A 12,015-nucleotide genomic window follows, 5' to 3' on the forward strand; every position below is an offset into this window, starting at 1 on the left:
TAGTTATCTGGGCAATGTACAAAATAGCTCTTGTCAGTGTGGCTGCCCAATCCTCTTTGCTGTATCTGCAACATTGTGGCCAGGTTGTTACACTGGATTAGATGAAACATGATGACTATAGCATGGTGTCATGTCTGACCTGGAAAGCTGCCACAACACAATACATATTGCACTATTTCAGCAGCTGTTCTATCCAGTCCTAAAGATTTGTTGTTGATGGTGATGGTGCTGTCAACCATAGGATTTGACTGCTTAAAAATGGATCACAAAGTAATCAGCTGTGAACACTTACCTCTCATCTCCATGAGCTGAAGAAGCTATTCCTAGGATGAATGGAAGGCCTCTGTACTTTGGGATGCCTGGTTAAGAATATGGTATTTGCTTAATACCAAGCTGAAGCGCAACTTGGTATTTTCATCTCTATTCTCTTAATTGTTTCTTCAGTGATTTCCAAAACTGACCCAAATACTGCTAATGGGCAAAGAAACAGTATATATGTGTACCATCAAGATGTAGATATCACAAGCGAATATGAACTTCCCAGTGGGGTTAAGAAAAAAGGCAAGACCACATTAAATCATAAAAGGTGTTGGTTAAATTAATTTCTAAGCTAAATTTGTATGCACTGATAGCCTGAGCACTTACTTGGATATCCATTCCAGAGATTGTGTTTCAAATGAATGCAAATGCATTAACTGTATATTATGACTTCGCCCTATTAAGTTATATCACAAAAGGCATTACTCTATATGTATATCTGATACAAGTGCTTAGTAACTATAGCTTGCCAAAATGTATAAAGAAAAATCAAAAGCATGAAAAGAAATCGGACATTTTCTGTTGATTGGCTTAGTTTCTTTTCTTACCTCCTACCTTCATAGATGAAATAACTCTTTGCCTGCTTGAATTTGATTTTATCTTAGCTGTCCTTTAATTGGGGGGCGGGGGTAATCTTTTTTACAGTAGCATAATGTGAATGCTAAAGCATCGGGTATTTTCGGATATGCACTGCCATAAAGCCATACTGCTTGGAATTGCTCTTGAGATCTTTCATCTTTCTGCAGTGACCTCGGATGAGAGCAACAAAACGTGGGGAAGGAGCACAGTTTGTCATCAGGAAGAATTTGAAGATGTCAAGCGAGGCTTCAAAAAGAAAGGGTGCACATGGGGGCCAAGCTCAGTTCAAACAAAAGAGCGTACGGATTGTAAAGAGAGGTATAGCTGCTATGTGGCATGAGGAATGCAATACAAAGGTGGTGTTTTTGTAGTTGTTTTTGTTTTGATAAGCTTATATCCTGTCCTTTACCTGGAAGGCTCAGGGCTGTTTAGAATAAAATGAACGCAACAGCACCTTAATAAAAACCAGTATGCATATGCAAAATTATACACAGTGGTACCTCGGGTTAAGTACTTAATTCGTTCCGGAGGTCCGTTCTTAACCTGAAACTGTTCTTAACCTGAAGCATCACTTTAGCTAATAGGGTCTCCTGCTGTCACCGCGCCACCACCGCACAATTTCTGTTCTCATCCTGAAGCAAAGTTCTTAACCCAAGGTACTATTTCTGGGTTAGCGGAGTCTGTAACCTGAAGCTATGTAACCTGAAGCGTATGTAACCCTAGGTACCACTGTATACATTTTATAGTATATTTGAATCTTTTTGATCTGTAGTCTCGACTTTTGCCCATTATGGCTAGTTGGGGATTGCCTGGGGAGGGAACTGTATTAGGCGCCTTTGAAGGAAGTGGTGGAGTAATGATTCTTGAAGAAGCCCATTCTGGACACTGAAGTGTTCAACACACACACACACACACACACACACACACACCTTCTGTGTACTGTGTACTGTGCACAGAGTAATCTGGGAGTTCTGAAGCTGGTTTGTTTAAATTATCCATACTTAATGCTGACTCTGATTCCAGATTGGATAACAAAGGAAGCTGTGGTTAATTAAAACAGGAGTGAAATCTTCTGAACAAAAGAGAGGGCAGAGAGAGCACTCAGGCGTGAAGCTTGTTCTGGCTCATTCCTTCTTGTGGACAGCACACAAAACCATGGTTTGGTGATGCACAAATATAGCCAAATGTGTTGGAAAATCACAGTCAACAAGTACAACTGAACTAAATGAGGCTTACAAAACCATACTTATTTTCCATTTTATAGTGGCTAAACCTGTGTGGGATTATTCCTGATGCAGGTCCAGTTAGGAGGCATCTGTCTATGCCTAATTGAACAGCTGTAATCAGTGCTTTTTTCTGGGGGGACACAGGGGTACACATACCCCTAAACATTTTGTGAATCTAAGTTTGGCCTCATTGAGGGGCAGTATTTCAATCTGAGTAGGAAAATGAGAGGACCCCTAAACATTTTTTAAAGAAAAAAAGCACTGGCTGTAATGAATAAGAGTCAGAAATTCTGGCAGCAAAATTCAAACACTGTGAGGAGGGCAGAGGGCAGAGACAATCTCTTTCCTGAAAACATCCTAGGTTTTTAACTTAATGCAAACATGAATTACTGGAATTTTAAGGTACACAATTTGAGGCATGCCAGGGGTTAAACATTCAGAGATGTCTTGTTCAGATTTATTCTGAAAAAAAGTGCACCCACTTCACCCACTTCGTTGCTTGAAGAAAATATTGAGAACCATCAATTATACAAAAGTCCTGTGGCTTAGCTGCAAACTACTGACTCTGGATCTCGAAAATGAATAGGTTTTATCTCTTAATGCAGTGCAGGAAAATGAATAGTTTCAAACTCCTGGTTAACATTGTAACATTTGTATCAGAGACGTGGGTTTTCCAGAAAACCTTGAATTGGAAGATTTTCCACTGTCCTAAATCACTGAAGATTTGATTCAACAAGTTTATAGGAGATGTGTGTGTGTGTGTGTGTGTGTGTGTGTGTGGTGCTCTGTTTGTATACTGTAGGAATGTCCTGAGATTTTTGTTTTCAATCACCAAAAGTAGTTGAACTGAAATGTTTCACTGCAGGAAAAGGGTGGGTGGGATTAAATAAAGTCCAAATCATTTGTTTCAAGCAAGCCAACTTTTAACTGCTGCATAGGAACTGCAACAATAGCCAGATCATGTTCTGTTGTTTAGCAGAAAACCTGTCCCGTTAAGGTTTTTTGTTTACTTAGCTATCTGTTTATTAAGAGTGGTTTTCTTCATACTAAATATTTTCTCTTGTTTCAGAATAAGACCCCTCTCAGATGGCAGTAGTCCTTGGCCAACACTTTTGATGAAGAATCAGAAAGGTGTTCCTTTAGCGTCTTTGTTCATAGACCAAGGTGAGTGTGCATACTATATATAGTGATATATTATAGCTATATATGGAAATACTGCTTTTGTTTTTCAGGATCTTGTGGGCATCAGCACTCAGAATTAAACATGGAGTTCATAAGAGTAGTTAAAAACCCTAAAATAGAAATATTCTAAATGAGATTTAAGGTGGAACCATGTTCAGAGACAAAACTTTGTTCACACATCATGATAAGCCAGACATTCTGGCTTCTTGTGGCTTGCTGAGAGCAGACAACAAACCACAGCTTTAAGGTGGCTTGCAACTGTGGCTTGTTAGAGAGAAGCAAGCCACAGCTTCTGATTTGGACATGAAGCACAGGGGAGAAGTAATGATGGAGCAACTGGACAGTGTGCACCAATAATCTGCTCATTTTCAATAAGCCATACTAAGTCAGAAAGCCTAGCTTGCCATGATGCACAAATGTGACTAATATCCAGTCATTGCCATGTGATGTAGCCAACAGCAAATCATGATCTAGGTAGGCTTGTCACAAACCTGAAAGTCTTTAAATGGAAATGTTTGGGGTTGAACATGGGGTTTCACATGCAGAACATGAGCTCCACCACTGAGCAGAATTTCAACTTTATTTGTCTTATTTGCTACCCCAGAGACATTCATGAACACAGGAGAAATAGCAAAATAGATGGTATGAGCATACAGCCAGCAACTACATTCTTAAAAACTAAAAACCAAAACTTAAAAACTAAAACCAAAGAAATTTGCCATCTAGCTCTTCAGAAGGGCAGTTTATCTGGGTGGTCAAGTTGAAAAGCAATTGCTTTATTGTTTACTTGTGTGTGATTAAGGTTTCTACTTAAGCAAGCCATGTGGTACATGATAGCTTCTCCTCTTATTCTCTTTGGTGTTTGAATGCACTTCACAACTCTGCAGAGATATTACAGTTGCTAAGCTTTTTTTTAAAGTACATACTGGTGGTGAAGAAAAGAATGTTATACTTGAATGTAAACAACTTAATGTCTCTATACAGAGCAGAGGCTTTCCTCTGAAGGTCTGGATACTAAGCGACCAAAGCAATTAAAATTGCCAAATCAGGCCTACATCGATCTACCTCTTTGGAAGGATGACCAAGGATTTCATTCTGCAGAACAGGAGAGCTCCGAAGAAAGAAATTCAGCAAGTTCTGCAAATAGCACTCCACAAATGACCCCTACAAACAGCCTCAGCAGAACATTTCAGAAAAAGAAAACTGACACAGTGCTTTATGGATGCGGGGTCCTCCTTGCATCAGTAGCACTGGGCGTGGATATTAGGGAGCTGAACAGATTTCAGGCTCCTGAAGAAGTACTGCCCAAGGAGGAAAAGAAAAGGCGTGATGGAATATTTCAACGAGCTTCCAAGTTTCACAGAAGTGCAAGCCCTGTAAGGTTGCAGCCCAAGAAGGAGGAAACGCACGTCCCTTCACTATGTTCACCTGTGAACCTTTTCTCTCTTTCTTCTGCTTCCACTAAATGCCTCCTTCAGTCTGACAGTGAAGATACAATTATGAGCACGCTGCCCTTTAACAGAGATGTTCCCATTAGACACTTTTTGTCTGAAAGTCCAGCGAGTAAAAGAGAACAAATGGCCAAAGCTGATCCTGCTGCTGATTCTAATGTGCCATCTCCCCATCTTCCTTTGAAGGAAGAATCTCAATTCATATCCAATGCCTCTTCCTCAAAAGCAAGAGCTTTGGGTCACAGACGAACCGTGTCAGATGGAAACCCATGCCATGCCATAAGTGAGTAGCAAAATCAATCAATCAATTAATCTGTAATTTGTTTTGTTTTCTTTACTGCAACGAAGAAAGTACTCTGACATGATGATGACTATTATTATCATTATTATCAATATAAAAACACAAAGATGCATGCCATAGTAACAAACAAAAGCAATAACCTTACCCCACACAATTTAAAAGGCCATAGATTGTTTAATTAGCAAAAAGCCTGGGAGAAGAGGAATGTTTTTGCTTGGCATCTAAAGATATGTAACACACGCACCTAGTTAGCCTCCCTGGGTAGAACATTAAATAGATTTGATGTATTCTATTATACAGCTGCCTTACTTTTCAATTTGCTAAAAATGTTAGCTAATTTCTAATATATATATTAAGAGGAAGCTAAGTTGACCCGTTGATGTGCATAATAACTGGCTGTTATGTGCATTCACTAGGCTTCATGGAGAATGTGCATATAATCCTTCCATGAAGAAGGAATTGTGCATATTTCCCAGTCAATATATATAATCCCCAACAGGCCTTGGAAAGTGTATATGCAGTGATGGACTTTTATACGTTCTCCAGCCATTATGCATAATTTCCACTAGGCTTTGGGGAATGTATATATTTTGAGGCAGCAGGCCAAAAGCAGCCCAGAGAGCACAGACTGCACACTTCTGAACAAGAAATAATAATAATAGGACATGGGTTTTGGATATTATGCAAAGTGACTAGAGAATGTGCATATGGCTGAGTGAATGTACAAAATATTCCACAGTGCCTGCTGGAGATTATGCATGGTGGCTGGAGAATGTGCAAAATTCAGCAGAGATGTGCACATTCCCTGTCTTTGAATGTTGCCTGATCAAAATACATGTCAATGTCATCATGGAAGGATTCTCCATTCTCCGTTGGTCCTGGTGAATGTGTACAACGGCCGGTTATTGTGCACATTAACTGCTCATCTTAAGTTCCCCTTAGCATATACACTGTATATGCACTGTCCTAGGCTTGTTTTAAATTTGTCTTTGTTGCCTTTCCCCTCCACTCTAGGTAATGGAATTGCTAATGGGGCTCCGGAGAGTGTGCACTGCCCATCTCTCCAGCAAAGAAACAATCCTTCACCTGTAAAGCAAGGAATTGTCAACATTATACCAAGACCTCGACCCTCTTCACTAAGAAGTCGGCTAGATCCTTGGCAGGCTATTCCACAACGTCGGAAGTCAAGCCCTTTTGAGTCTGACGGTTCAGAGCGTGATAGAGGTTCAACGGTTAACTCACTGACAGACACTGATGAGAGAACTAAATCCCATATGCCATCTTTGCTAGATATTGATGTAGAAGGTCAAAACAGTGACTCTACAGTGCCTCTGTGTAGGTTGAAGAGTAAAGCATGCCGGCCATCAATATATGAACTGGAGAGAGAATTCTTGTCTTAAGTGCCTTGATTTTTCCCCTGTGCCCTTTCTAAAGAAACATTTTCTGTGCATGACAACTTTATGCTGCTTTCCCCCTAATCTTTTTGACCAATAGTGCTGGTATTTCACCAGGCAGAAAAACATTAAATATAGAAAGAATATACAGTGGAAGGGTTGCTCTGCAACACCCGTACGTGATGTGAGTGTTTAATAACAGTATTCTGAATGAATATGCGTGTGGAATTCATTTAATTCCTCACAATTGTAATTTACCTTTACCTAGTTGCAGAACAGCAGGCCCTTTTTACCTTTGGCTTTTTCTCATTAAAAACTTGATCTGCTATATCCTAAAGTCCAGTTGCAGCCAAGGGAAGTTTTGTCTGCAGGCAAAAGAAAAGTAGGATTTTACCCAAGGAATTACTTGTAATCAAACATGGAATTGTTCAGAAGTATGCAGCTTTTCAATTCCCAGTTGAAACGTAATTTAATTAGGCAATCCCCCAAAGGCAGTAACTGTTAAAAATAAGAACTTTTAAGAACTTTCGCAAGGAGACCCATCATATAATGGTAATGATACACTGCAGTGTAGATATACATGTGTGTGGTTTCCTTTTTAAAATAAATAAGGTAAATATTAATATTAACTTGATCACAATTTCCAAAATCAGTAGTACTTCTGAGTAAGATTATGGGAAACAAATGGAAAAGACAGGCACTTTCAAACTGATTTTTTCCCCTGTTGTTCACTGTGCTTAATCTCTTGTAGAACTGAAAATGCTGTTAGAGAATCTTAATTACTGAAAAAAGTTCCAGTGAAACACACGTTTTGCTTTACTGTGCCAATCATAATTTTCTTAAATTCCTTTATGGTCTTTTAAAGTCTAATGTCTTATAGATCTGGATTCTTATTCAGCATGCACTACAGTATGTGAAACAGAATGCAGTAAGAATTTTACAGTAACAATTACCTATTGAGAAAGATGCATTTCAAACTGTGTGAGCAATTTAAATGAAATCCTGTTTTGGCCAGTTATAACATTATAGTATTCATGTGAAATAAATTCTTGAAGGTATTTTAAGATATTGAGGCATTATTAAAATGTAAAATGGATAGGTTTTCTGAAATTGATTCTTCTAAATTAGAAGTTGTTCAGAAGTGGTGCCCTTTTGGTAGATTAGCATATGAAGCAGAAATGAAATTGCCTTTTAATGGAGCATCGTTTGTATTTTTACCTGTGTGTCTTCCTCTCTTCCTGTCTTAAGGACTTTGTCTGCAATGCCAAGGACACCAGTGCATGAGTAGGAAGCCCTTTTTCTCACCTGTGTGCGCATGTGCTAGTCTTTGCTTTCTTTCTGTAGCTTTCGCACCACTTTGAGTCCCACTCCAGAAGGTCTTCTGACATTCAAGAGCAACGTGGGGTGGGGAGTGCCAAGAGCCCGCAGTGTACACGGGGAACACAATACACAACCCTTTGGATTCTACGCTTTATTTCAATAATTAAGCGTAAGGTTTGACTGTGCATTGTGAATTTTGAGACAATGGAACCCACCACCGAAACCAGAGTCCTCTAATCCAAAGCCATAGATGGCATTCCATATTCAGCTAAGGTTCCATAGCAAAAGGACATGTTAATTCTGAAGGACATGAGCTGCAATTGTACGTTGTATTTTGCTGACATGTTAAAGGTTTTCCGTTTTAATTTGTTCAGAGTGGTGAACAATCTCCTCGGGGCAGGGAGAGACTAAAAAGAAGAAATTACAAATGTTTCTTTGGACTTAAAAGTATTATGTCTGCTCAAAAATTTTAAGACACATTGCCTGCTAGTTGTAAGTTGTGTGGTCTTTGTCTACTAGATAGTAATTAAGTTATTTTGTTTGTTTATTGATTATTGTTTCTCTTCAAAGCATTTTATATTTCTGTCAGTTTCTTCTTTTGAAAAAAACCTTAGGTGCTGCATAGTACTTTTAAAATGTTGCCCCTTTGTATTGGGTAGAGCAGGGGAAGAGAACAATCTGGCCAGTGGTCCAGATTCTACTCATCCCACCTTGCCAGCCAAATTTGACAGATGGGAAGGGCCACACACCTGCCAAGCACCTGGTGTCACAGTGATGTCAGGGAGATCGTGGTTTGAAGTCCCAACAATCTGCTGACACTCGGAGCCCTCTGCTACATTTTGAAGCCTGACAATCAGCCGATCAGTGGGACTTCAAAGCATAGAGCAGGACTTTGTGAATCGGAGGGGAGGTACTTTGAAATCCCAACAATGAGCTGCTTGCCAGGCTTCAAAGTGCTTGCAAAGAACCCTGCACTATGCTTTGAGGTACTGTTGATCATCACCACTTCACAAGCTCAGTACAGTTCTGAAGCGCTGTGCATGGGGCTTCTGACAATCAGCTGACTAGTGGCACCCCATAAGCCCCTTTTGGACTAGACCCACTGCCTTTTACCTGTCCATACCTGACATCATATATGAACCTTTTTCATAGAATCACGGAATTGTAGAGTTGGGAGGGACCTTGAGGATCCTGTAGTCTGACCCCCTGCAATGTAGGAATATGCAGGTGTCCCATACAGGGATAGAACCTGTAACCTGCTGTTTTCTCAGCACCACATTCTAACAAACTGAATTACCCAGTGTCATGTGATTAGCAGGTGGACACGGCGTACCCAAATGGCCTGGAAAGCCAAATGGGAAGGCCTGGTGTACCTAATTAGGCCCAAGGGCTAGAGGTTCACCACATCTGGTGTACAGTTCAATTGAGATTTTGTCCTTTATCATTTAAAACTTACACTGATTTAGTTCTTTTATATAAAAGAACTCAGGTGTATAAGAAAATCTGGGGAAGCCTTGCATGTAGTTGGTGTGTATATTTGAAGTTTATGATAAACCCCTAGAGATCCGGAGATACTGTGTACGGTCCTTTTTTTCTGGAATGAGAGACTAGTTTTGGATTGTGCAGTAATACGCCGTGGAGTTTGTTTCTCTTTGCCTTCGTCATGACTATCTCAGGTTTCACAATCAAATGCCTTGTAAATGTTTGTTTAAATCCATTTTTTAAAAATTCGTTTTCGCAATTAAAGTTAAATGGATGCTCTGTGAAGTCCCATTTATTTCGGTGGGAGGAAGATAAGTGCCTGCTTAGCACACTCATTTAAAATCATTGCATTGCATCCAGAGAAGATTGCTCATGCAACAATGATACACACACACACCTAGTACAGCCTCCACAAAAAGCCTGCACACCTCCTCCCCCCCCCCCCGGCAAACCCCCCCCCCCCCACTCCTGGGACGGGTCCTGGAAGTCTAGAGCAGGATGGAGTATGTGGAGGAATTGGAAGGAGCTGCCTTCTGATTGCAGGAGTGTTGTTTTTCACCCACTCATACAAATCGTCTGCCAGAGCCGCCGTATTTGAGGTACATTCTGTTTTGGCTGGATTGTGTAGTGGGTTTTGATTTCTTCATAAAACAGTGTTGCCATAAAACAGTGTTGCCAAAAAGATGTGTGCCTGCCTGCCCAAATACCTGTCTAGAAGTTATGCTAAATATCAGTGGTAAAATGTAGAGCAATACTTTCAGGTAAATGTTAATATTAATATTTACCTTATTTATTTTAAATGTTATTTAAAATAAATAAGGTAAATATTAATATTAACTTGATCACAATTTCCAAAATCAGTAGTACTTCTGAGTAAGATTATGGGAAACAAATGGAAAAGACAGGCACTTTCAAACTGATTTTTTCCCCTGTTGTTCACTGTGCTTAATCTCTTGTAGAACTGAAAATGCTGTTAGAGAATCTTAATTACTGAAAAAAGTTCCAGTGAAACACACGTTTTGCTTTACTGTGCCAATCATAATTTTCTTAAATTCCTTTATGGTCTTTTAAAGTCTAATGTCTTATAGATCTGGATTCTTATTCAGCATGCACTACAGTATGTGAAACAGAATGCAGTAAGAATTTTACAGTAACAATTACCTATTGAGAAAGATGCATTTCAAACTGTGTGAGCAATTTAAATGAAATCCTGTTTTGGCCAGTTATAACATTATAGTATTCATGTGAAATAAATTCTTGAAGGTATTTTAAGATATTGAGGCATTATTAAAATGTAAAATGGATAGGTTTTCTGAAATTGATTCTTCTAAATTAGAAGTTGTTCAGAAGTGGTGCCCTTTTGGTAGATTAGCATATGAAGCAGAAATGAAATTGCCTTTTAATGGAGCATCGTTTGTATTTTTACCTGTGTGTCTTCCTCTCTTCCTGTCTTAAGGACTTTGTCTGCAATGCCAAGGACACCAGTGCATGAGTAGGAAGCCCTTTTTCTCACCTGTGTGCGCATGTGCTAGTCTTTGCTTTCTTTCTGTAGCTTTCGCACCACTTTGAGTCCCACTCCAGAAGGTCTTCTGACATTCAAGAGCAACGTGGGGTGGGGAGTGCCAAGAGCCCGCAGTGTACACGGGGAACACAATACACAACCCTTTGGATTCTACGCTTTATTTCAATAATTAAGCGTAAGGTTTGACTGTGCATTGTGAATTTTGAGACAATGGAACCCACCACCGAAACCAGAGTCCTCTAATCCAAAGCCATAGATGGCATTCCATATTCAGCTAAGGTTCCATAGCAAAAGGACATGTTAATTCTGAAGGACATGAGCTGCAATTGTACGTTGTATTTTGCTGACATGTTAAAGGTTTTCCGTTTTAATTTGTTCAGAGTGGTGAACAATCTCCTCGGGGCAGGGAGAGACTAAAAAGAAGAAATTACAAATGTTTCTTTGGACTTAAAAGTATTATGTCTGCTCAAAAATTTTAAGACACATTGCCTGCTAGTTGTAAGTTGTGTGGTCTTTGTCTACTAGATAGTAATTAAGTTATTTTGTTTGTTTATTGATTATTGTTTCTCTTCAAAGCATTTTATATTTCTGTCAGTTTCTTCTTTTGAAAAAAACCTTAGGTGCTGCATAGTACTTTTAAAATGTTGCCCCTTTGTATTGGGTAGAGCAGGGGAAGAGAACAATCTGGCCAGTGGTCCAGATTCTACTCATCCCACCTTGCCAGCCAAATTTGACAGATGGGAAGGGCCACACACCTGCCAAGCACCTGGTGTCACAGTGATGTCAGGGAGATCGTGGTTTGAAGTCCCAACAATCTGCTGACACTCGGAGCCCTCTGCTACATTTTGAAGCCTGACAATCAGCCGATCAGTGGGACTTCAAAGCATAGAGCAGGACTTTGTGAATCGGAGGGGAGGTACTTTGAAATCCCAACAATGAGCTGCTTGCCAGGCTTCAAAGTGCTTGCAAAGAACCCTGCACTATGCTTTGAGGTACTGTTGATCATCACCACTTCACAAGCTCAGTACAGTTCTGAAGCGCTGTGCATGGGGCTTCTGACAATCAGCTGACTAGTGGCACCCCATAAGCCCCTTTTGGACTAGACCCACTGCCTTTTACCTGTCCATACCTGACATCATATATGAACCTTTTTCATAGAATCACGGAATTGTAGAGTTGGGAGGGACCTTGAGGATCCTGTAGTCTGACCCCCTGCAATGTAGGAATATGCAGGTGTCCC

At 39.9% G+C, this 12,015-nt stretch overlaps 1 protein-coding gene across 2 annotated transcripts in view; it reads left to right on the forward strand.

The window, feature by feature from the left end:
* MAP3K21 (mitogen-activated protein kinase kinase kinase 21) overlaps positions 1–9,532 on the forward strand; it is a 36,821-nt gene extending 27,289 nt beyond the window's left edge. Inside the window, exons 7-11 of one of the 2 annotated variants that reach the window (XM_081186205.1) lie at positions 445–561; positions 1,065–1,215; positions 3,193–3,287; positions 4,290–5,039; positions 6,072–9,532. In XM_081186205.1, coding sequence (XP_081042331.1) covers positions 445–561; positions 1,065–1,215; positions 3,193–3,287; positions 4,290–5,039; positions 6,072–6,457 — 1,499 coding nt within the window. In that variant the 3' untranslated portion in view covers positions 6,458–9,532. The remainder of the gene's footprint in view (positions 1–444; positions 562–1,064; positions 1,216–3,192; positions 3,288–4,289; positions 5,040–6,071) is intronic. The other variant, XM_081186206.1, reaches the window with a different exon arrangement.
* Positions 9,533–12,015: the final 2,483 nt, after the last annotated feature.

The sequence above is a fragment of the Podarcis bocagei genome (genome assembly GCF_964188305.1).
Source record: "Podarcis bocagei genome assembly, chromosome: 3".
Lineage (NCBI taxonomy): Eukaryota > Metazoa > Chordata > Lepidosauria > Squamata > Lacertidae > Podarcis > Podarcis bocagei.